This window comes from Acomys minous, assembly GCF_964271855.1.
Source record: "Acomys minous genome assembly, chromosome: 5".
NCBI lineage: Eukaryota > Metazoa > Chordata > Mammalia > Rodentia > Muridae > Acomys > Acomys minous.
This window is the reverse complement of record NC_140494.1, coordinates 35,858,571-35,885,071: the sequence shown is the minus strand read 5'-3', so window position 1 is coordinate 35,885,071 and position 26,501 is coordinate 35,858,571. Positions and strand designations below refer to the sequence as shown.

General features: G+C 47.2%; 1 protein-coding gene across 4 annotated transcripts in view; it reads right to left on the bottom strand.

Annotated features, from left to right (window-relative positions):
• Positions 1-520: 520 nt before the first annotated feature.
• ADAMTS16 (ADAM metallopeptidase with thrombospondin type 1 motif 16) overlaps positions 521-26,501 on the bottom strand; it is a 111,801-nt gene continuing 85,820 nt past the window's right edge. For all 4 annotated transcript variants that reach the window (XM_084783689.1, XM_084783690.1, XM_084783691.1 and 1 more), the window contains exons 19-23: positions 10,865-11,066; positions 10,538-10,732; positions 8,907-9,131; positions 2,542-2,689; positions 521-1,705 (exon numbers count right to left, since the gene is read on the bottom strand). In XM_084783689.1, coding sequence (XP_084639815.1) covers positions 1,590-1,705; positions 2,542-2,689; positions 8,907-9,131; positions 10,538-10,732; positions 10,865-11,066 — 886 coding nt within the window. In that variant the 3' untranslated portion in view covers positions 521-1,589. The remainder of the gene's footprint in view (positions 1,706-2,541; positions 2,690-8,906; positions 9,132-10,537; positions 10,733-10,864; positions 11,067-26,501) is intronic.

Sequence of the window (26,501 nt, the reverse complement as noted above, 5' to 3'; positions counted from 1 at the left end):
GTTCCATTTATAGCGCATCATAAGCCAGGCATGGTGGCACATCCTGATGATCTCAGCACTTGAGGAGTGGAGGCAGGGGTACCAGGAGCTCATGGCCATTCTTGGCTCTGCCGGGCATTAAAGGCCAGCCAGAATGGAAGTCATAGCTGGGTTTTATGGGATTCACACTCAAAATGGCAACTGCAGGTTTCCACTTCAGAACTCAAGGTGCCCGAGCTCTGTAATCAGTGACCAGTCCCTTGAGTGACCTCTCTTCTCTCTAAACCTCCCAGGAGAGCCCCCAAAAGAACCAGTAGGCTGCATAAACGCTCCCACACAGCGCACAACCTCCATCACCTGCCCCTGCCCATCTCTCCTGCAGGTCTGCCCTCTCCTTCTCCACAACACAGGTGGAGAACTTTCTATTAGTTCAGTCGCAGCTTTTCCTTGACACTCTAAAACCCTCTTAGAATCTGCTTTCCTGCTATCTCCTGCCAGCCCTTCACCTCAGTAGTGAACTTGATGAAAAACCACGATGCGGTTCCAAAGCACATCATACAATATAAAATTTATTATAACACTTCAGCAATTATAAATATCCAGGTGCCCACTGGGAAGGCCCTAGGTGGGGAGACCAGACATAAGCACCAATAATGAAAGAGAGGGTATCGGAGTAGGTTGGAGTCTTACCATGGGCCTTTCATTTGAAGGTCGCTGGCATTGATCTCAGCTCAGAAGTAATCAAACTCATGAAGTGTGTTTTTAAAACCACTTAGCACAAAAACCACAGCCTAAGGCTCAACACTTAACAGCACCTCAGCCACTCGACTGACATCTATTCCTGGGGACCTTGACTTCCCAGGGGCACTTGAATTTTTGTGTGGCCTGTACTTCTGATCCCTCATTTAAAACAGAGCAACACTGAGGCACGGGTTGAGATAGGAACTCACTGTAAATAACTGAGGAAGAAAACAGAGTGTCCTAGCTGCTCCTCCAGTCCAAAGGCTGGAAGTACAGGAAGCACCTTAGCAGGGATTTTCCATTCCCAAGTATGTAAAAGTCCTAAGTCAGAGGCCCTCTGCAGGGACCTATTCCAGGAGCCACTGGAGCAGGCGGGAGTTACAACACACCTGCCCCTCAGTGTCCACAACCTTTCATGAAGGCAAAGGGGCCTCTGAGGTAGCAGGGAGGCTGATGTGTTGGGCGGGGCAGGGGGTGGATCGCGCTGAACGTTCTTCCTGATTTAGAAATATAACCAGCATTTGCTAACTTAGCTCTCCCTGTCTTTAAAATTGGATCTGGCCGAATGAAAACATGGGGGAAAGCTGCTCCCTGTGCACTACAGCACTGGCTCTCCCATTTACATGCAGAGGGCCAGCCAGCAGGATCCTGCTTCCCCCACCCACCTGGGGAACAGAACATGTCTTTGTGGGTTCATGTATATGTTTCCATACTCAGAAACACATGGACGCACTCTAGGTCAGAGGACCAGCAGTCCTTCTTCCTTGGCATCTTCCTTGGATGCACCCCAGTGCACACTGCACTGCATCTGGGCTAGCCTCTCTCTGCCACATGGGCATCATCTTCTTGCTGCCAGGACTGGTCCCAGCTCACAGGTTGGTCTTGGAGCAGGTGTTGCAACACTGCTTGCTGTAGAACCTGTGACCACACATGCCGTGCTGAGGGACCAGGTAGCACCAGTGGAAGAGATCTTTGCAGAAAGTGTCTGGAAACAAGCACACTGCACGTTAGCCTGGGACTCCTCTGAGCAGGACTGTACCTGACCAGCTACCTCTGTTGCACAAAGCAATGTGAATTCATTATTGCCAAAGAAGAGCTTCCTTCTAGAACAGTTATGGCTTGATGTGAAGCATCTCCTATAGACAGTTTTGTTTGTATTGTTGGTTCCCAGTTGGTGGTGGCGTTCTGGAAGGTTATGGAACCTTTAGGAGGATGAGTTTCACTATAAAAAGTGTGCCATAAGGGAGGGTCTTGAGGTTTTAGAGCCTGACCCTCACTTTCTTTCCTTTCTCTGCTTTCTGGGTATGAATACAATGTGACCGGCTACATCTCACTCCTGCCACCAACTACCATGCCTATCCCTGCCACCAGGGCCATATTCCCTGGTAACTATAAGCCAAAGGAAGAAAAAAAAACACCCCAACTTCTGAAGGTGTTTCCTATTGGGTATTTGGTCACAGCAAAGAGACTGAGGTGTAAAAGGGATCCGCAGGACAGTTGTTTTCATAAAACCCTTTCTACAAAACTGGTCTTCTTGTGCTAAACACACTGATCTAACTCCTTGTCCACTCTGGAGGTATAAAACATGGACACTGACTGAATGCTAACAGCCTAGTTCTTAGGGTGAGCCCAGTCACTGGCTTTAGACCACTCCCAGACAATGTGGTATAAAGAAGGAAAGGCTATTATAGACACAAGGCCCCAACTCTAGGGTGTTCCAGCCAGCACCCCTGTCTCCCAAGGTCTTCTAAGGAACCTCTCCCAAAGTTTGACATCACCATCTGAGATGCGCAGGCCCAGTTGAGGGGCTCTGGCACCCACCTCTCTTCTCTGCAATTGGGCAGAAATGAGTGTTGCAGGCCGAGGAGGTCTCCGGTTTCTCATGCAGGAAGCAATCCGGGGCTGGCTGTCCCCTCAGCAGGCACTGCACAGTCCTCCTCTGCACACCTCCCCCACAGCTGGCTGTGCACTGCAATGGCAAAGCACAACAGTCACAGGCTGCCAGGATCTCGGCACAGGTCACCTACTGGCATCCACCCTTCTTGAGTCAGGGTGCTCTCAGGTGGGGATGTGATGCTGCAGCCTAAACTATGGGATTCTGAGATTGCCATGTTAGGGCAACAACATACGTGCTACAGGCATTGCTGTACTGAATAAAAACAGGCATCTGTGTCTTGGTCTAGGAGTTCCTCGAATCATAGACAGTGTTAAAGGGGAAATAGAGTCAGATCCTATATCTAGGGAAGTTATCACAGGCGGCTCTTACATAGAAACATCAAGGAAGCTTTCCCCACATTATGTTGGTTTCTGTTTAAGGTGTTTGAGGGCATGAGATTGTAAATTGATCCTGAGACCAATGCCAGGGACTTTTCTCACCTGTGTGGGGCTTTGTCTTGAATCAGGCCTTATCATGCCCATGTGACAAAGCCCTATACATTGTCCTTTTGCTTGCCTTCTACTTCTACTCTTAGGGTAGCCATATTCATGATTAACTGCAGATATGAGCCTGTTTCTAGAATGTTCTTGGATGAGTCACTGGGGGTCTGATGGTCGTAGGAAACTAGTGCATGCAGGAGGATATCAGGCTGCTTTCTTGTGGTCTGAAGGAACACAGGTCTTTAGCGACAACATGGCACCTTCACCAAGCAGCCTGGGGAGCCACATGGGTGTTAAATCCAGACCCTTCAGGGCAGAAGGCTCAAGACTCCTATTGGCAGGGCCAGCAGGCTAGCCAGGAAGCTTTTCAGTTAGGGCATCAGACCTCAGCACTGTAGAGAGAGGTAGCACAGGGAGAACGGAGGGTGAGCTAAGCAGATCACTGCTCACTAGCTGTCCAGGAGCACATGCCACAACAACTGCATAGGAACCACCTGACACCAGCTGTGGGCAAAAATGTCAGGGCAAACAGCTAGACCCACGGAGGAGCTCTAGAGGACCCATGGAGATCGATCCACCCAAGAAAGAAAACAGTGCAAGTCTAGACTGAATTATATAAGCTGTCTTTAAGCAAGGCTGGCAGCTCAAGTATGTTAGGAATGTGAGCAATTAAAGGGACCCCTGGAAGAAGATGAGGTCAGTCCTCAGTTGGGATGTTCTGGTGTGCGGCAGACGAGCTGGACAGTTGCTACAACTTGCGGGAATCCTTCTGTGAGAACTCGGGAAGTGCGTGACTCATGTTCTTCATCCACACTTGCGAGGCAACACATGGAGGGACCAGAGCATCAGGCAGCAGCAGCCAGCTCTCCCTTGCCCATAGCAGGCTGCCAACCAGATGCTGGACTTGTCCCCACTTCCTGCCACTATCAGAGCATTCAGGATGATCTCAGATTCACTGGGACCAGGGACTAGTGTCACATCAAACAAATTGCCTTCCCTTCTCCAGCAAGGAGGGAAGTTGGGCACACAGAGGGCTGGGAATCTCAGCTGAAAGAAATGCTTTTTTTTTTTTTCTCCATTTTTCCCTCTTTGGGTAAAGCATGGCCCTGAAGCCCACAGCTGCAACATTTCCTAGAGTTGTACTCCTTTACTTAAAGATCAGTGTTAGTGAAAGTCACTCACAGTTCAGTTTCAACTCGTAACCGTGGCAACCAGAACAAATAACACTGTAGGCAGATGCATGTCTTATTTCTGAATTGCCACCAGGGTCAGGTGGGTCAGCAGATGTTTCCCACTGTGTGTCATATTTCTGACTTGCTGCAAAAGCTCAATTCAGCCCTTTCTTTGTTCTTTGCTCTGTGCATGTCAGGCACCCCCTTCAACCACCCCCCCCCATCGGCCACTGAGGGCTCTTGGGGCGTGGCCAAACAGGACCAAGCCTGCAATCAAGCCATTTCTATTCACCTGCCTCTCCTCCTTCAAGCTGAACCTTCAAGTAGAGCAGAGGACTCAGGGTGACAGTCAGATGTGCCAAACTTTATAACACATTTCCATAGCATCTTCTACAAGGCTCACCCTTGAAAACTGTGCAACTGAGCTACCAAAATAAAGCCTATAAAAATCTCCTAATGCTTTACACAAGTTTATGATTCTGAGTTGGGCTGCATTCCCAGCTGTCCTCTGCTGGCTGGGGGCCACAGATTGGATGTACTTTGCAGTTTCAAAATCATCCATGTTTGGTTTGATGTGTTTGGCCATTGATTGATTCCTTTAATTAACATGTGAATCATTCATCATTGCCGGTACCAGGCAATGTTCTAGAAACTCAATGCTCAGTGATGAACACAAGTGACTCAGCACTTGGCCTTGAGTACTTGACAAAGCCACTGGTCAGAGTGTGGTCCTCAGTCTGGCAGTGACAGTAACAGGGAGAGGTTGGGCCCTCAGCAGTGCCAACTCTGGCACCTTCACCTCCCAGTCTCTCCACCCCTCCCTGTTTCAGGCTTGGCACCATCCCTGGTGATTCAGAAGCCCTGGTTTAGAGAGTTTGAGAGAGAAGAATTCATGAAAAACTGAAAATATGTTCATGTAAGAAACAGCCTCTCAACTTCCCAATAATAGGCAAAATGAAAAAAGATAACTCTGCTCAAAACTTTGGAAATGTTCTGAATTGATAAAGATTGTAATATACAAAGAGATGAAAAGAAAAATGAAGTTAAAATGTGTATTTTCTTCCTTTAAGAAGGGGAAAATATGGAAAAATTTAAATCAATTATTCAAACATGGTGGCTTCAAACTTAGTTGTGCATTTAGAATTTTTTTTTATCACATCAGGGGCCAGAAAAAGTCAGGGAGGGAGCAGGAGCCACGAGGCTCAGAGTGATGTTTTCTGTGGGCAAGTCAATGGCAGCAACTTCGGGAGAAAGAATGTTCAATTGAGAGTCTGGAGCCTCAAAGCTTTGCTATCTTCCTGCAGTTTCCCAGGACTTAGCCTGTTGCTTGGTCATCTTGACCTCTGCTTGCTCAGTTGACTCTCTGTGCAGCCACCTGCTGTAGACACCTGCCGTAGACACCTGCCACAGACACCTGCCTAAACCTCCTGGGTTGTAGTCTCGGGCTGGATTTGTAGCACCCAGATTAGAATTGCATGAAGAACTCAGACAACAGACCACTGCCCAAGAACTCCTGTAAAGACTTTGCCCAGTTCTGAAGGTCAGATGTGACAAGGAGCCACCACCTTGTCCAGGGTCCATCAGGTGGGGTCGGCCCTCTTGCACTTCTAGGCTGGAGTGATCTTCTCCAGGCTGAGCACATTTCCTTCCTCAAGAAGAAGACCACCACACCAAGTCCATGCTCTCTGGGAGACTGTGGATGTTGTTGCCTCCACTCCTACCCAGAACAGCTAACCCTCTCCATTCCTGCCTCTCAGACTTCAGAATGCTTCTGGGTCAGAAGCTATCTGCACATTGAAGAGACCAGCAGCTCACATACAGAGGTGCTCCATGCTGGATGAATGGCAAAAAAGATCACTCTCCCTTTTCAGTGCTGAACCGGAACAGGCACATTTCAACTAACAGTGCCTGCTATGGGCACTTTCAAATGTGATGGGAGCAAAGCCACCTCTTTGTAACATTGGTCTTTCTGGAGTATGGTAGTTGCTTCTGGGTTCCATTGAACTCATAGGGCTATGGAGACCATGGGCTTCGTGCAGGGCCCAGCCCGGCCTTCAAACACAGAGAGCAATAGATACAGAAGCACATGCCAGCTCCTGGGAACCAAGGTTCCCATCCTGTTATCCACCTTCTCTAGAGCTTCTATTGAGAGGCACCATTAAGTCCTCCCCTGAATTTAGAGGACTCCAAATGTAGAGCTTTCCCAAGGGTCAAGGAGACTCCAGCCCCTTGCTGTATAGAATTAGATTTCATAGACCCCTTACCCACAATAACTTCTAATGTAATTATGGGTAGGCCTGTGAAGTTTTGCAAATTTCAAACATGAACTACCGTGCCTTTAGGAGATGTAAATTGCAGATTGTCCATCAGTGGCTCTAAGCTAGTTTTTTTTCCCCATGCCCTACTTAAGGCATTGGGAGATGAGAGCTGGTGAGTGATTGCGTTGTGTGTACAGGGCAGCATCCAGCCCGAATCATTGCAGGTCTGTCGGTACTCTGTTATGCTCCACATCCTTTCTCTCTGTGTAGTTGTCACAGCATTTCAGTCATAGTTGTCACCTTGGAAGCCAACAGTGTCATCTGTGACACAGATGCTGGCCCCTCGTAGTCAATGGCCTTCCCAAATAATCTGTACTACCCTGATGAATCGGCCCTGCTCTACAAAGCTTTGACACCCTCATCTCTGATATGTGAGGTGAGGAGAGTTTAACAGGTGATCGCACTTAAGCAATTCCCAGCCTCCACAGCATGGGAACCATGTCGTTAGTACACATGACTAAAATGATTTAGGTTAAACGTATACCATGGTGCACCATGAAACAAGAGAATAAACAAAAACCATTCGAGTCTGACCCCAGATAGCAAATCGCCACAATGTCCTTTAACTGGGACAAGAATAACCCACCTGTAGTGGAAGGCCAGCCAGTCATGGACCATCTATTACTACAACCTGAAAAAGTTCCACAGTTTATGGGCAGGGTCAAGGCTGCAAATGCTTATGGCAAACATACACCATGAGTTATTTCTTGCTCCTTAAAGGGTACGGTATTGCATCAACAAATGAATCACAGTGGACATAAACTGTAGCCAGTGGATACAAATGACTCATTAGACAGATTGGGCATTTCAGGGCCACCAAAGCTATTGAAGAGCTACACTGAGTTTTAGGTTTGGATCTTAAGAAAGCATTGATAAACCTTTACACACTCCAAGAAAAGAGACCTGGCCTGGAGAGTTCCTCACTGCTGGGCTGGAGCACCTCGGTTGACCAACTCCACTAGTCACGTGGGTCACATGACCATAAGCCCTGTCTAGTACTTTGACCTGGCACCTATTCCTCCAAACAGTTATTTCCTATCCAGCACAAACTATGAAGACTGACACTTCTATGCTTGTAGTGAGTGGTGACTTTGCCTGGCTCTTAAATCCTTACGTGAAAATAGTTTCTAGCCTTGGAACAAGAAATGTGGTTGCCAGAATGAGGAGTTCCCTGTAGCCACTGGGGAGGATTAAATGTGAAATACCCTGCACAGGGTCAGGTGTCTCAACATTTGGTCTTCAGCAGGTGAGGCTGTTTGTGGATGTTGTGGAAGTTTTAGGAGGTGAGGCCTAGCTAGCGGGAGCGGATCATGGAGGTGGGACTTGAGCTGTGTGCCTCTCTCTGGCTGTTTGAGCAGAGTGGCATAAAAGAATCATCCTGAGCAGATGGGGACCTGAGAGGTGGTTGGAGCGACAAAAGTCACACTCAAGCTTCAATAGCTCTTGGCTCTAAGTTCACCCAACCTGGAAGCACCAAGACTAGGCAGTGAGAGCTCAGGAGGCAGGACATAGATGAATGATGGCCATTCAGAACTCAGGGCCTGAGAAACAGAAGCCCACAGGATGAAACTGCCCAGAAGTCAAGCAGAAACAAGACAAGGAAGGAAGGCAAGCCAAAGACATCACAGCAGGGGTGACGTAATGGGTAAGGAGGTGGCGGATATGTGTGTGTACACAAAACCCCTAGTGTAGTGGTTCTCAACCTTCCTAATGCTGGTGACGCTTTAATACAGTTCTTCATGTTGTGGTGACCCCCAACTATAAAATTATTTTCATAACTGTCATTTTGCTACTGCTATGAATTGTAATGTAAATATTTGTGTTTTCCAATGGTTTTAGGTGTCTTCTGTGTACCGGTCATCCAACTCCCAAAGGGATTGTGACCCACAGATTGTGCACCACTGCTCTGGAGGGACCCTGCAGACCCTTAGCCCAGCCTGCTATTCCAAGGGCTCAGGCACCACCCGAAATCCCCATGTCCTTCTCACAGCCACTCGGCTGGCTGTAAACTAAGCACTGCTGATTTTTATGGAACTCATACTTTTTCCATTCACACCCATCTCTGGGGACCTCTGCCCAGGTTTTACCAACAGTATTACATTTCCTTATGGTTGTCAGCACAAACATTTGCAATGACATACAGGGGGCCTAGTAAGGTTCAGCAACATGTGGAGCCCATCCACAGCATGCCACACCCACCCTCAAGGGGCCACCCACACGCAGGAGAGCAAGGCCTGAGAGGCTCCATGGACTTCAGAGGACACACCCAACAGGGAGCTGCCTCTCCCGTATGAGCCAGCCATGTGCATCAGCATCTCACCTGAGACCAGGGTGAGGCAAACCAGCTGCCTCTCGGGGGACTTGCAACAGCGTACGGAGGGTGCTTGGGACAGGGAAACAGGCCACAGGCACGTTCCAGTTCTAGGGCAGGCTTCGGCAGATGCAAGCACTTCTTGGAGGCCAGCTCTCGGTATTTTCCAGAGATGTACTTCTCAGCACATCTGAGAACTCTCTGCTGAGTCCCTCTCTCGCACGTTGCAGAGCACTGTGAAGAAGTGAGGCAGGGAGGGGGAGAAGATGGACGTTTGAGTGGAATCAGTACCCAAAGTGTCTCCCTTTGAGTTTTAACACTTATACGAATATGGACAGTTCACAGCTTGGGCCTTGGCGTTTGAAAAGGCATCGTAATATCCAACATTAAGAGTATCTGAGGTTGGGCGCTATGGCACAGGGACTCATGGCGCTTGTGAGGCTGAAAGCAGGAGGAGGGCAAAGTTAAGACCCTACCTCAAAACAAACTATAAACAACGGAGCCCAGAAGCATAGCATTATGGGCAATTAATAGGGACAGTGCTGACAGAAACAGCATGAGGGGTGATCCTGAGGACACTTACACTAAGAAATGGTAGTGCTGTCCTGTCACTGATAAATTAGAGAACTCTTATGAACAAGGATACATAGTGAATCACAGCTCCCTATCACCCCCATGCCTCCTCTGCAGCTGTAGTCTGGGTCCCTAGAGTATTCCAGGGTTCAGGAACCTTCTTTAGAAACCTGTGTGGTTCACGGAAAGGAAGCAAGCAGGCTGTGCTAGGAGGGGGGAATAGCCTTTGCTCCCTGTGGGATACATGGCAAGACTGAGTGGTCCTTCTGCCCAGCTCCTACATGGGCAGAGGTGTGTGGGGAAATGTCACACCTTAGGCCCTTCCCTGGGAAGTGTGAGCAGGAACAAACAGCTAGTGGCTTTCTTTCCCTTTGGGCCTGGGGAACAGTGTTTTGTTTTATTTTTTCTTTCTTTTTTTGGGGGGGGGGTTGGGTTCAAGAGAGGGTTTCTCTGTGTAATAGCCCTGACTGTCCTGGACTCAGAACAATACTTTTTTTTTTTTAATACTGTACATAGACAGTACATCCTTGGCTGGTGTGGAAGATTTCTGAGGCCCCTTTGGGCTCACTTAGGCCAAAGCTGGTAAGGAAATTTTTACACTCGAAGCTCAGGCTTCTATGGATAGTCTCCCTGTGAGGTGTCTGAATATTTCCAGTCAGCATGAAGGAGGACTTGTTCTTCATTCCCACTCATGCTGTGGTTGGCTACACTCGAGCAAACTAAGGCGTTTCTACAAACATAAGCTGGCTGCCCATCGAGACCATGTGGAGAAATGGGTTCGGTGCTTTCTGAGTTAGCACATCTTCCTGAGCTGCACAGGGCTTGGTAAGGGCTACTGATCGTCCTCAGTTACTGGCGCCATTGTGAAGACGGATTGGACATTGAGGGAGGTCATCATGAATGCCAGTGAGGCAGGCGATCTGGGAATCAGAGAAGAGACTGGCTCAAGGTGGGGGAAACTGAACTTGGATGCTATGAGAAGATGTAATGATGGTAGAGGAGGCAGAAGCAAGGCAGCTTGGGGGAAGAGAGGTTGACCCCGTTCTGAGGGAATCTGGTGAGCATACCTGGGACCAGGCAGATACCAGCCACTGTAGCTTCTTGTGCTTGTAGCATCTCTTGAGCAGGCAGACTTCATGGGTCCTGGGCTTGGGTTCTGAAGTGCAGGCAGTGTCGTGCAGCAGCCGGGCTCTGGCAGAGGGGTCGGTGCTCTTGCAGGCCACCGTTCTCTTCCTCCATCCCTTCCCACAGGTCCGTGAGCACTGCAAGTGAGCAGAAACTCTCAGCAAAGGTAGGAAAATGGTCAGACTTGGCTGGATGCCCCAGGACTCAGAGTGGGCACTCCACAGTGTGGAGTCCAGCCGCCACCCCATCTCAGCCCGACACCTGGTTACCTCTGCCCAGGGCCCAGTGCTCCAAGCTGGTGGGCAGCTTTGAGAGTTGCAGGCTTGGTGGCCGGGGGGCGAAGGCTGTGGACACAGTCTGGCTGAGATGCGCTCATCACGGTAGTGTGCCCTCCGCGTGCACTGCACAGGCCTGCTCTGAGTGCCCCCACCGCATGTCCGGCTACACGTACTCCAGTTTCCCACAGACCAGCTGGTAGGGGACACAGAAGCCCATAGTGAGGGGAAGGATAGTGTCCTGGTTCAAAGACAATAGATGCATATGTGTGGTGACAGAGGCCCATGGTTTTCCAGTGACACCTTACATAAATGTAGTGTTTTCCAGCCACAGTTTTCATAGAGAGGCCATTTCTGCCCATATTACTGGTACTGGGTATGTCTCTCAACCTTTAAGGCAGATCTGGTTTCTCTGTACTTGCAAATAACCCACCTTAGAACAGACCTCTGATCAGCCTTTAATTTTTTTTTTTTTTACGTAAAAATAGAAAATGTCAATCCTATACCAAATACAAGACCTTTGTGCTTACACACACTCAGCTTCAACAGCCCTCAGTTAACACCTGCCCTTAACTTGTGTAACATTCGGATTCGAACTTCAGATACAGCTATTTCAAGATGACCTTTGTGTGTAAATTTCAGACAGTTATTTCTACATTCAGTCCTGAAAGATTCAAATTCTTTGTGTTAAAAAAAAAAAACACGACCACAATACCACTGTGATATCTAATGCACCGTGGTATTTCACATGTGTCTGTATCTCTCTCTTTCTTATTCCTCAGCAGCTGGATAATTCAGACTTGATTCAATTTCTCCTGCAGTCACTCCGGCCGTGTCATATCCTTGTGATAATGTGAGGAGTGACACACTTCAGCGTCATTTCAGTTTCTTCAGTGTTTTCTTCCAAAGCTACACTGTGGATTCTCTCTCTAGTTTTAGAAGCATAGTTGTTGATAGGTGTGCTGGCTGGAAATGGGAGGTGAGTCCTAGGGCAGCCCAGTGGTGCCCTGCAAGGTGTGTAGAGGGCTTTGCGGCCATGATGCTCAGTCAGGACATGGGGACCATGAGGACACACATTGCAGTGGGTTCTTTTGCCCATTAAGCCATCTCCTTGGTCTAGTTTTGAACTCCTTTGCCAGTCCTAAGGCTAAGGCAGTAAGTCTGAAAGGAGAGGAAGCTGGAAAAGAAAGGACAGCATCTCCCCTGAGCTGCTGATGGCTACACGGAGGTCCACGGTGCCTTCAAACTCAGCTGCATCAGGCTGTGCAGACTCAGTTTCATCTGGAAAAACCTTATGCTGTTTTATTCCCGAGAAGATCCCATTACACTTTAAAGCAAATTGTAAAAGGCCTGTAATGTAAATTTTGAGACACATAAAGAGCAAATACAGAAGGGCTCCAGGAACTGGTCCCACGTCAACTGTGGGAACACTTTACCTCAGGGTATCAGCAAGAGGAGTGCTTTTTATTACATGCTAAACAAGTAAATGGCACATCCCTCTGGCGAGGGACTGTTGTCTGCTGCCGTTGTGTGACTGTGACAGCTCTGCGTTTCAGTCCTCTTGGCTGCACTTTGGCCACCTATGTGCGCTTTCATGCTGCTCTTCTGTTTTCCCGTTTCTTACGTTTGCTCTCAGCCGTGCAGCCTTATAAATGGTAATCGGTGTCCACGCTGGGACTGTGAGAGACATCTTGGCTCCTCACAGGCTTCCCACACCTCCTCCCGTCTTCTCCGTCTTAAGCCGTTCCCACTGCGTTGATCCCTTCTCTGCCCTTCTCCCTGAACTGCAGGTCACTGAGCAAAGCCTATTGAACAGAGATCGTGCAGACTGTGTCTGCAAGTGCCAAGAGTCTGTTTTGCTTCATGGGGAGATCTCAGGAGAAGCGCCTTCACTGCAGCGTAGGGAAGAGTTGCAGTACTCTCTGATTCTCTGCTGCCTGAGCGAGGGTTCCTGAACAGAAGCTGACCAGGGACCACAGCAGCCCCTGCTTTGTCTAACCCACCTGTGTTTACCAGTGGAAATAGCCAGTCAGGGCCCCCAGGTAGGATACAGTGTATTGGTGTATGTGGCTTCCACCAGGAGGGCTCTCTCAAAGGGCTACACCTGTGGACCTCACCTCCACTGTGAGCAGTGGAGAGAGATGCTGTTTTATTTCAGACTGTAAGTTATGTTTCCTAGGATCATTCATTTCACATTGTCTGTACTGGCCAACAGCTACTAAGGTTTGGATCTGGAATGTTCCTTAAAGTTTGGGGTGTTGGAGATTTGGTACCAGCCCTTGGTGCTATTATGATATGCAGGAAATACTAAGAGGTGTTGGGGGGACAGTGACAGGAAATTAGGTCACTGAGGAATGTCCTTTAAAGAGATGCTGGGACTCCATCTGGTCTGGTCTCTCTTCTGCTTCTAGGCTACTGTGAGGTAACTGCTTTCTCACCTTTGCCTTCCTATTATGATGCCATGTTTCCCTACAAACCCGTGCAACACAATAACCAGCTATGGAAACTTCCAGAACCGTGAGCTAAAACTAACCATTCCTCCTTTTTAGTTCATTCATTGTCATTGTTACAGTAACAGCAGCAACTGACACACCAGCTACTAGATGTTTCCCAGGTAAATACCTCCTGTGTTCATCTCTCCCATGCGGCTTCTGCCTGGTCTCTATCAGCTTTGTTAGAGCTTCAAGGTCTGGCACGCTGTCTGTCCTATGTTTTCCAGATTAACCCTCAGTGGGTGCTTTTGGGTGCAATAAGCGTGGGGAATCCAGTCACAATACCCCTGTAGGAAGCTGTGAGGAGAGTCAGGTGCACATACCTAAGCCTCATCTGACAGATGGGAACACAGAGAGCCATAACAGCCTGGAGGCTCTGGCCTTAGCATCTACCACCAGGAGAGTCTTTTCCATACCTGCAGATGTGTCTTTAGCCTGCCTTTCACAGACAGTAGCATTGTCAGCACACTCAGGTTCCTTATGACTAAACCGTCTTCTACACATCTGTAAGTGAGCCCTGAAGAGCTCTGTGATGCCTCCCTCCCAACCAGGGCACGTGCACACTCAGCATGTAGCAGCCACGTGCTGCCAGATGCTTCTGGAGAGAATGAGTGCTAGTAAAGCTCCGAGCCACAGGAGTCCCATCGTCACATATGGAAGTCACGTGAGATCCTTCCCCTTTCGAAAGGAGATGTTTTAAATATAACAGTTCACATAGGGACTTTGAAGAAGCTGCCCTTTCCATAGGGGGAAAATAAGAAAATAATTCAGAGCATAAGTAAGCTATACACAGCCTTGGGTCAGGGGACAGAAGAGAGGAGGAGGAAGAGGAGGCGACATGTGGCTGAGGCCCTGCAGATCTTTCTTATCAGGAGATGGAAACTTAGGATCAGTCTCTGCCAAAGAGCATTCTCCCACAGTCTCTGGATGCCAGCTTCAAAGCAAGTCCCAGCTCTGCAGGAGCCTGTGTTGTAGTCAGAGGTGAGATGTGGAGCCTGGCAGTCATAGGCTTGGTAGACTGTCACAGTCTTCAAGGACTGATCTCTCGAACAATGCACCTAGACTCTCCACGTCCTTCTAACATGCAGCCAGCATGGGAGGTACAGAAATTGGGGTACAGCCCAGGCAGTGCACTGTCTCCTCCCTACTCATTAATGGTGGTTTACAGAGAAGACAAACACACACTGACCAGAAGGAGGTCAGGACCTTCTTTTGCCTCCTGTGATGCATCTGTCTAGGAGTTTGTGCAGTATCTAGCTCTGTATTCTATGTCAGATCAGAAAGTCTTTCTCTGACAACTGCTGGAAAGGGGCAAGTCCTGGAAGCCAGGCCCTCTCCAGCACCTTGAGGATTTCCACTTAGCCTCAAAAACTTGGCCCACTTCTTTTTCCTTTGTAGAGCAGAAGGACAGATTAATAGTGAGGCAGACCAGAGTTGTTTTCATGTCTAGATACGGGATTTCTCTGCTGAAACGGGCAGAGCCAGACAACCAAAGCTTACCCCAAAGGAGTCAAAGTGGCATTAATTTTATAAACTGCAAGGAACCAAAGGCGTGTAAAGGTTTACTTATCAGAAGCCAAAATGTTATTCTGACCAGATTTTCTTCTCTTACTGTCCTATCATTGCCATTATCATACAAGCAATCAGTCAGGACCACAGAGCTTCATTTACACAAGTAAAGACGAGGACTAGAGAATTCTGGGAGGCACACAGACAGCAAGGTGACCTCTGTGTTCTGAAGGGTCTCAGCTTGTCCCAGTTTCCACAGAAGCTGTCCAGCTGAAAGCTTTCTCCCTGCTGGACACTGGGCTGTGGCAGTAGACTTCTCAGGACGCCGCTTAGAAGGACTGAATAGTTCCTGAATGAAGGTGGACTCGTGACCCCTGGGGAATGTACCCTTCATGCAGGGTCCACCAGGCACAGCAAGAGAAAGGTGTGGATTTGAGCCTGGTAGGGCAACAAAAGTGACTCCTGTTTACCAGTGTTGTCTCTGAGAAAGTACAGTCTAAGACGTGAGGTGGCTAGTGACTGAGTGAGATGAGACCGGGGCAGGTTCTGTCCCCACTCGGCACTGAGGCCCACACTTGCCCTTTTTTTTTTTTTTTTCTGTTGGAAATAACTAGAGCTCTCCATGGCCAAATTTCAAAAGCTCCTTTTGGCTTCCCACAGAGGAGAAAGCTACCCCTTGGGTACTTGGGTCTGCAAGGTCCTTTGCTTAGGGTCTCTTCCAGGAACATTGCCACCCATGTGCCTTGGTGGCAGGCTGCAAGCTACCTGGGAAATTAGGGGAAACCATCTCCAACAGTTTATCCCTCCAAGCTTCCCAGATGATTCATTCACCTTAGGAAGTAGGGAATTCTTATGCTCACAGAGGGCAAAGGTATGGATTTTCTTTTCACTCTGTTCTTGGACAAGGCAGGCTGAGGCACTCAGGATACTCCCAGCTGCGGCCTGGCCCCGGTTACCCAGACTGTATTTACCCTCCCCTGCCACCAAAGCACCCAGGCCCTGGCAGGCTCCCACTGTACCCTCTCTCGTCCCTCTCTTCCGTCCTGGAAGTCCCATGTGCCTGCTGCATTCTTCCTGAGCCATCAGCCGTATGGCCTGGGTGGTCTCCACCCTGCCCATGAGCTCACTTTGGATTCACTGGAGGCTGATGTACGCTCACACCGAGCAGAGACAGCCACCCCTTGGGACTCTTCTTGACCTCCTGAGGGAACTCTCTGTCCTTGCCCACCACTGAAGTAACACCTTGGAGATGCCAAGTTTGCCTTTGGATGTCCGCAGCCGTTTGCTGCCACTGGTGTCTTTTGGGTTCCACCCACACCACTGCGTCAGCCTTTAAAACCTGCTTAGGCCAGCTGATCTTGTCACTGGAACTGTGTAATGTAATTAGGTCTGGCGTAGCTTCGTGAAACATGGGCATGAAAAAAAAGAGGCTTGTTACTAAGAAAATGTATCTTGGGGATGACTCAGTAAAGACCTGTTGTTATGTGGGACCGCTGCAAATTAAGTGTGGCTGAGGAAAAAGTAAAATACAGAGAAAATACAAATAATCTGAAGTGATTTTGCATTGAGATAAGTAGGAGGAGTTCATCCTCCTCTCAGAAGCTCAAACTGAAACCCAGGTGCTCTGAGCTTGTGGGTGGGTGGATCCCTATTGGTCAAAAGGGGTTGGAGAATCAGCAAATGACAGACAGTTATGGATCGCGAGAGAAAATAATTTTGGGGCCATCTGGGTATCTTGTAAATTTGGCAGTTTTTAAAATCAGTGGGTACATAGGCCTTATGTTGATGACCCGCAGCTCACCTTGCAAGCCCCCCCACCCCACCACTCTTGCAAGACTCTGCACTGGAGCTGGCTCCTGGCCACCTTCTTCTAAACCACAGCCACCATCCCACTCCCCAGAAAAGCTCCTCTTCCCAGCTGTGGGGATTCACACCATTTAATGGCTTCACTTTGTTTAGCTGAGTGTGTGCTGTTCCCTTGAGAAGCAGAGGGGTTTGTACCACATCACCTATAGCCATAACCCTCCCCATACATGCAGATTTGGTAGCATTCGAGTCAGGGGTTCCTCTGACGAGGCAGTACTTCCCTGCTGCGCATCTTCCTTTTACCACAAACATGAGAGCACAACGGCGTCACCCCCTCCATCACAGGGTTTTTTGACATTCTACCCTGTTGCTTCTTGGATGTTTATACCTAGGTAAATATGCACACAGGATTTCTCCAGGCCTCTGAGTATGTTTCAAGTGTTCTGTATCTATTGACTCTGTGCTGCGGGAGCCTGGAGCACAGCTGCTCAGTCCCTGAGGCTTGGGATCATGCCCAGTGGGGAGACTTCAAGGACTTAAGCCAGCAGGCTCCAGTTAAGGTCCTTCTCAAGTTCCATGTGAGTGTTCTGGTGACAAGGAACCACAAATTGCCTTAAATACAATAAGTTTTCAGAGAGAAAACAAAGAAACAGATCGACCATGCTTTTTCTCAGACTCAGCGCCCAGCCTTCTGACGTACTGTGTGAAGTCAGCCCATGTTCTCCCTGAGTCTCTTCAGTACCAGCCCTCTAGATGAAGGATGCAGAAGGTCATACGTACATCCCCATCACAGCAATAGTCCATGGTACCTTCAGGGAGATTCGCTTGCTAAGAAAAACTGAGCATTTCCTTGCTTTCTATAAAACTGAGAGCTGTCTGTCAGGGCCGGACGGTGGGGTGTGGAGATGAGCACGGGGAAGCAAAGGCAGAGGCGGGGGCAGTAGACCCAGCAATAGTCACTGTGGCTGCTACACAGCGACAGTAGTATTGACTTTTACCATTTCTCAGGATCCCTTTGTCTTATCTTTAAAGCCTTCAAGCAACTGCCAAGTGGGGAGCTGAGCGTGGCATGCTGGCAGATTCTGGGGAAGTTCATTCTGGTCAGCTAGACAGTGTGTGGTCAGAGATCCTTAAGAATATCTGTTCTTAAAAGTCAGAAGTGTCATTTTTTAAAGAAAGCTTAGATAATTCCATTTTCCCTCAGGAAGCAGGTCTCCCTGTGGCACTGTGAAAAGACTGATAGTCAAGGAAAGAAACCCATAGGACAGGTAGGACAATAATGACATAATTTCTGGGCTCCCGTCCCTGGAAATCACCTCTTCAGACATCTTCTCTTGTCTCAGGACAGCTACAGATTAATAACTTCCTTTTCTCTTACTCTTAGGTACCCTCTGGCTGGATTCTTCACCATCAGTCAGGTCCTGAACACTAGTAGGTATCAGAGGGCAGAATCCCTTGCCAATATCATTAGAAGATGTAATTAGATAACGTTTTAGGTATTATCTCTAGCTAACCGTGGTGCTTTGAGTGAGACTTGCCCCTACAGGCTCATCTATCTGAATGCTTTGTCACCAGACACTAAGCATCTAATAGACAGGAGTGCTATTTGAGAAGGAGGTATGGCCTTGTTGGAGGAAGTGTGCTACTGGGGTGGGGTGATGGGAGGCAGGCTTTGAGGGTTCAAAAGCCCAAGCTAGGTCCAGCTGCTCTCTCTACTTGCACCTGCTGATGCAGCTGTCGAACTCTCAGCTACTTCTCCAGCACCATGTTGGCCTGCACGCCGCCATGCTACCTGCCATGGTGACAATGGACTACATCTTTGAAACTGTAAGCCAGCTGCACATAAATGACTTCTTTTATAAGAGTTTGCTGTGGTCCTGCTGTCTCTTCGCAGCTATAGGAGAGTGACCAAGACACTGACTAAATACTTAATTTATAGTTTCTATATCATTCTTTGGAAGTATCCCCCTCATGAAGTGTTTTAATCTTGACATTAACAAGTTTTTAAGTAATCCACGCTGCAAATGTCACACCATCTACTGTCCTTCAGTCACTCTTGTAGAAGTCTAGGGAATGAGGAGGGCTGCAGGCTGTGGGTCTCCTTAAAAAAATGGATTGTGTTGTAATTTGTGTAATCACCAGTCAGTATTGAAAATGTAGTCAATCGTGTTAACTTTATATGCACAAGCATCTGAAATTACTGTGTATGCCTGATATCCTTCTACTAAGTTGGGGCAAAGAAAATCCATGTTTAAGGACCACAGTTTCTGGCTCAGCACTAGTCTAGGTTTCAGTGACTCGGACAGTGACAGTAGCCAGTCAGAGGAACACTTAGTGAGAATTCATTCCAAAGGATTGTATGCAGGATTTAAAAACAATGTATAGGTTATTTGTGCATGCACACACACATACACACACACTCAAATGTTCTCAAACACCTGCAAATAATCTGTGCTGGTAACTCAAGTGTTAAAAATCTATCTATTTTATTGATCTTCATTATCATAGCAATGATAGCTAGTGGCTAATGAAGTGTATAATGCAGGGATATAATAATCTGTAGAATTTTAACCTGTACAACATATCTATGGTGTAGGTAAAAGTATTGTGCCCAATTACGAGGCAGTGAAACCGAGGCTCAAATGTACCCACGATATGCAGGAGCAGGTGACAGAGTCAGGGCCAGGCATAGTCTGGGAACGTCCCCTGCTCGCCGGATGGCCAAGAGAGTTCTCTGCAGAGACACACCATTTATGTGGCCACAATGGGCACCAAGAGGAAGTGGCACCCTCCAGTGCAGCCCCTCACTAGCATCCTTCACCCAGGTAGGGCTTGGGGCATGGCTTCAGATATGAGTAAGGCTGTTGCTGATGGACGTAATGAATTCGGAGCAGATGGCTGACAAGTGGAAGTCACATTGATAACTTCATAAAGAAAGCACAGCTCTCACCCTTTCTTAAAATGAAAAATGATGGCAAGGATTGTGGAAATGACTTGAATGAAACAAACAGTACAGATTCTTTTTTTTTTCTTTCCAGTCAAGCCAACAGCTGATAAACTCAGCTCACCAACAGAAGAAAACCAGACAAGAAGAAGAACAAGATAGATGCAGTGTAAGGGTGACAACAATATAGAGCATAGTGGATGGATAAAGACACCAGGCATGTTATGTGTTAGGGGCAGAGAAGGAGAGCGCTGAGTTTAGATGGGACCAGTACAAACAGCGCAAATTGACTTCCCGATGCTTCATGCAGTCATGTGGCCTTGTTCTCACTCTGAGATACTGCTTTACTCAGTGATAGGAGGTTTTGTTTGAAAAGTGAGCTTTTGACATAAAAGACAACCTGAGCAATGTTGTTTTAAAATATATAGATGCTTCCTGGAAGCAACGAAGATTATGTATGATTTCCTGGAAATGTCACAAGTTAAATATGGGTTGCATAAATAGATACTGATGGGAAGACAAAGGATGAGAAAATGCTAAGATTCAGTCATCTTTTAAAAATGTTCTGGCCATGTAATAAAGGTCACGAGCAATCCTTTTCTTCTAGACTCCCACATCATAAGGGAAGATGCTTGAAAAGCACTGTTTATTTATAGATGTTTCAATAATTAAATGTTTCAACAAATCAAAATGTATCTTGGATTCTTATTAAACGTTAATATAAATTACAAAGCAATTCATCAGGGAGGATACGGGAGGAGCTGGGCGGGTGAAATGGGGGATGAGTGCTATCATATTTCATTATATACATGTATAAAATTCTCAAAAAAGTTTATAAAAATAAAAATATTCTGAATATGACTTGGGCTTTAAGATGTAGCAGGAAATGTGAGGTACAAGAAAACACTCAACAGGTGGAAGACACAATAAACAGATAGATACAAAATGACCTTACTAGTAGCCACAGCTCACACAAGTAGATTAAGTTTCGTATAAGAAGATGTCCCTCAGGGTCTCATATCAAAATCCACTGGGTGAATATGCACAGGTACTTAAAAATGAAGAGAGTTGGGGTGCAGAATCCTGAACAGAGGCAGAGGACGTGAAGGTGACGTCATAGTATTTATTCCATTTAAAACTGCAAGCAGAAAGCAGCCATGGTCCCTACTGAACGAGAGGACAACCCGCAGTGAACCACAACCCGACAAGCATGGGACAATTTAAAGTTGACTACGAAGTACATTTATGAGGACGCATTGGGAAATGGTTGATCATTGTGTGAGGTTTTGATGTACAGGACAGACAGAAATGAGGGCCAAAATGGATTTAAATAAACACCCTAGGAGTTCCACCCAATGGTTATATAAACAGCTTTCCTGCAGAATCAAGCACAGGGTCCTAAAGCCTTCCGTTACCCAGCTACTAAAGAGCCCCTACCCCAATGTTATAATTTTAAGTCTTTTTTTGATTCCAGTATAAGAATGCTTGGAAGAGAGCAACCCCCATCTGGGAACCGCAATAAACTTGGGAGTGCAGAGACAACTTTAAATAATATCAAGATTGTTGAATCAAGGGACGGCACCAATAGTGCCTGACACCCGACAGTGTGTGCTGTCCTCCCCGAAGTCCCAACTCTGATTAGAGCTTCTAGCTGCACATGCAATGATCATGTGAAAATGGACGCAGGTGGTGGCACAACCGGCTTTTCTGGGTGTCATCTATGTATGTTGCATGTAGGTGTCTGTCCTCTATGTGCCCACCTATTATTTATTACCTATCTACTTGTACCCATCTGTATATCTAGAAATATTTTGTCTATTCATTGATTACTTATCTAAAAATCCAAGCGTCTAAGGTCTACCATACATCTTTCATCTATCATCTATCTAGGCATATCTCGATTCATTTATTGATCACCATATGTAAGTAGATCTTTTTATATATTTACTCACTTCTATCAGTTTTTTACATTCTTATAAAATATTTGAAGCATGAGCCATAGGTTAGACTGACAGGTAATGGCTGGGTACAAGGGTCAGTGAAAACTTTGGAGTCAATCACACTGAGACTTAGAGAGAATAATAATACAAATATTATGAAAGGTTTATATATGGTTTAACCTGAAGAATTTCTGACATTTCCTGAAAAACAGAAATAGTTTTAAGTCTCCAAGACATTGTTCTGTCTTTGTTCACACACACACACACCCACACACACACCCACACACACGTGCACACACATGCACACACACACACACACACATGCATGCAAACACACACAAATGGTTATACACCTGACTTACATCATATAATAGCAGTGTTGATAGGTTCAAAGTAAGGATATTGTTGGCTGCTAGGGTGTATGGGGCAAACCTCTGTTTCTTCTCAACTTTTATGAGTCTAAAACTGCCAGGAAAGTTCATTAAATAAACATATAAAATTACAAACATAACATAGTAAGATAAACAGAAGCAAACAAAACCCTCAGAGTACCAAATAGGGAAGGAACACCCCCCCCCCAGGGAGGATTTCTAGGTGTGAAATGTTACATTCACACCCCAAAACTTTACTCCACCCTCTCTGCTCCACCCTGGTCTCTCAGGTCAGTATTCCAGCAGTTTAGCATGCAAGCCTGGCTCCAGCTATTTCTGCTGGCCCATGTTTCAGCCTGCCTTCCATCAGTGCTGTATTCAAACCTGCCTCTCTACTCAGTCCTGTCAACTTTACAGTGCTGATGTGGAGCAGCATTGCTCGCCTGGGGGCGGGGGAGGGGGGCAGGAGGGCATTGTGCCTCTTGCTGTGGTGCCATACCCCTGCCCGACTGTACATCTTATGTAGGGGGTACTATGACCTGAACCAGCAGCTCTAGGCCTTAGCTACACAGCTGAATGAAGACTAGTGACGGCAGGGATGTGTGGGCACTTGATTTCTCTGACTAAACAGGATGAGTTAGATGCTTTCTCCATGGCACACTGATGGGGAACGAATCGCCTGTCATCTGCGGCTGCCTCAGGATAGTGGTTACCCAGGTGGCTGTGTTTCCCCTGAGGCAGAACAGTACCTATGTACATACAGAAGGCCTCCTCCCAGCCCTCTGTAATATGTAAAGGCCACCATAGCAAACCTGAGCATATCTATGGTCCAGCACACTGTGCTTGGGCATACTTATTTCTCACAAGAGAAAAACAGCTTTTGAAGAGGGCCGCAGACAAACATCCTCCTTCACCCATGTTTACCAATGTGGTCTTACATGAGAAACCCTGAACATGAACACCCTGTGGGACGGCTTCTGGACTTAAGGACACCAGACATGCAAAACCAAACCAATGCAAAACAACAACATGGAGACATCCTACCATCATTTGTAAGTATTCCTGAAATCAACGATAGAATACCTGGGGGTTCTGGGAAGGACCAGCTATGTCATGTCATTCGTAGGAACTAGAGATAAGTAAAAGTAGTGGACCCCCTGTTGGAAGTCACCCAGCTCATATCAACAATAGCAGAGGAGAAGATTTATGGAGCCCTGTCTCAGGCAGGCTGCTCTGTGTGTCTCAGGCTCAGGCAGACATCCATGGTGAACTGAGAGGTCAGATACTTGAATGAGTAAATGACCTGCAGCTGGTTGGCATCATATAAGCCAGACTGTCTTGCAGGCGCCATCTTCACGGTCATCTCCTTGCCTTGGTAACTTATACACTACTGGGTGGCTAGTCTTTGTAAGGCTCATGTGTATAGGAGATGAGAGGAAGAAAACAAGGAAATGCCTTCCTCTCTTGCTCTTTAGAGAAGGCAACTAATAGGAGGAGCCTGCTCACTCTTGCATTTTGTTTTTGCTGTGCGCAGTCCAAGTTTACTCACCTGACCTATGTACCTCAGTTGGAAACAGAGCAGTTTTATGGAGTTTGTAAGAGGTTGTTAGGGTGCAGCAAATACAATACAGGCCATTGAATATCAAGAACAGATGTGACCTCATTTGTAGATACCATGAAAGAGTTGAAGCTTGTCTGTTTTAAGTATCAGAATATATATATATATATATATATATATATATATATATATATATATATATATATATATATATATATAACACATCACAGAGAGAGAGAGAGAGAGAGAGAGAGAGAGAGAGAGAGAGAGAGAGAGAGAGAAAGAAAGAGAGAGAAAACTCAGAGAGACTTCACACCATCTGGAAGGCATTTTTACCTATCTACAGTTCACCTTCCAGGAAGGTGTGCTATCTGTACTTGTGCTAAGAAAACTACAGTTCAGATAAATGACACTTGAGCTTCTTCATTTAGATAATCTGGTGAGCAGAACAGAAACAAATCATATGACTTATGCTTGCTGTTTGAAAGCAAGTGATAACGTGGTCCCGTGCTGTGATGGTCAGCACTCTAGCCTTGGGAAGCATGCGATACATGTGCCTGGCTTCTGCTAAGATGGAGCATGAGTAGGGGATGTGCATCAGGGATGTGCGCTGCCTGACTCCGCAAGGCCAGGAACAAGGGTAGAACCATGAATGAAAGGAGGCAACATTAGCTGCCTCTTTCTTTCCAGGCCGTGAAACTTGGCTGGTGTCCTTTACTAAGCCACAGTGCTTAAACTGGCTGCAGCGTGCACACATCTAGCGAGACAGTCAGGAGAATGATAGAATCTCACTCTGGAATCCTACTCCCTACTCTTGGCAGAGACTCTGGGGCATCCCGTCTGACTGAGTTCACCATGAGCCCTGGTCCTAGGCTCTAGATGCTGACCCAGAGGCCAGAGCTCTTTAGCACCAGAACCTGTCTCCTTTGTCACCTAAGTTACAATGTTAGTGCTTAAGGCATGTTCAAAGTCACAGTCTATGTCCTTAGTGACTCTCCTTCATGCTTATCATGAAGCCTCAGGTCTCATGTCCTGCACTTAGAGTCATCAAGAGGCCTGGCAAAGCGACACAGCACTACACAGGGAGGTAAAGAGGTCACAAACACACCTTCCACTGGCAGAAAAGTACTCATGGGCTCACTGCCTGATACCCAGCAATAAAAGTTACCAGCATCCTGGTGTACTAGTGATGTTTCTATTCCTGTGGTAAAAACCTCATGTCTGGGAGTAATTTAAGTGGGGAAGAGTTTCTGTTAGCATGCGGTTCCCTGCTAGAATCATGGCATGGCAACAGGAAGAGGAAGCTGGCCAATCCCATCTTTACCCCAACACAGGAAGTAAATAAAGAATAGGAAGTTGGATGAGGCTATAAGTTCTCAAAATCACCCACAGTGACATATATCCTCCAGCTAAGTTGTACCTCTTAAAGGTTCTAGGACCTTCTCAATGGTGAGCCAAGTGTTCAAATACACGGTCTTGTGAGGGACGTGGCACATTCAAACTCAACGTACCTGGATAAGAGGAATATGGCATTTTTTTTTTACATTTCAGAGAAAAAACAATATTTTAAGGAAAATCTGTTCTTCCCAATATAGTTGCAGAAAGGCAGTGACTAGACAAACAGATTGTAATGATTAGTGTGTTGTACTTGTTCAGTTTTCTGCTTTGTCCTTGATTATTCTGCTGATAGAATCACTATTTAACTGATGAAAATGTTTCCCTATCTACAAAGAAAATGACAAAACTCCATGGCTTAGTGACTGTCTCATCTAGGTTTAACTTGGGTTGTCTAAAGCCCCACCTTACACTCTGAGGCAGGCTCCTCTTTGACCTGGGTGATAGCCAATCAGTGAAGGCAGGTGGAGCAGTCCTGGCTCCAGGCTGTGCCTTTGCCAGTGTCCTGCCACCTGCTGCCCTGTAGTCTTCAGACATCCCTGCCCCTGTAGCAGCTGCCTGTAGCTGGACTCCCTTGTTTCTCAGCTGACTAAAGACCTATGGATTCCCACTTGCGGCCAGGCCTCCTGCAGCTTGTTGGGATGAAGAGCAAACACGGAAATGACTTCATGAGTGTCTTCCGTCTCCTGAAGAGCTGCCTAGCCAGGAATGCATGGTTTAAGGTTAGAAGTGAGAGTTTTGCATGGTCTCAGAATGCATTCTCTCATGGGGGTATGCCAAGCATTCTAAAACCCAAGCTGCTTAGTAAGGAGCTTGATGAGAAGGCATCGCCATCATCAGGAAGCTGGGGACCGCACAGTCTAGTGTCTTCTGAGTGCTTATGGGTACCTTAGCCCACCCAGACCCTAGACTGACCCTTTGGTCAATGAACTATGAGTTTTTGTTCATTAGACACTGGTCCTTGGCAGAATTTTTCATTGACCGAGTGATATCAGAATGAGTGACATATATTATACTGGCCACAGGAAAATGCAGTCATGTCTTTGACTATGAATCCCTCCTATGGGTGGAGTGCCAGGAGGGCACATCACATTCAAGACTTTCGTCCCTCCTGAACTCTGGCCAGGCTCCTCTGAACTCTTTTTCTGACAAGCCTTGACTCCAGGTTGAGGACAAGGATCTCCAATGATTGCCCTGAGCAAAGCAAGGCTGCTGAGGACAGGTCTCCAGGAGAGTAGGAGCCTGAGGTCTGTGAGATCAGTCATTACAGGGGCTTCAGAAGGCTGCACTTCGTCCCGCACCGAGTGCTTTCCTGTGTACTGGCCCCACCTGTCCTCCACACACCCACCTGCTCTGGCCAGGTGGCAGCTGAGCTCAGCTCGTGTTGGGTTCTACTCCTTCCTGCATTAGTGACCACTAATTAAAACACCTCTTCTGACTTCAGTTAGCATCCCACATCACATGCCGTACCTCTTATCCCTCTGTCCCTCAGGTAGCAGCCTCCTTCACTTTTGGAATCTGCAGCGGCCTTTTTCTACTTCCTGTGCTGGCCATCAGGTTAACTTCTTGAACATCCTGCTCTTGACATGACTGCACTTAGAGACCAGCACAGGCCG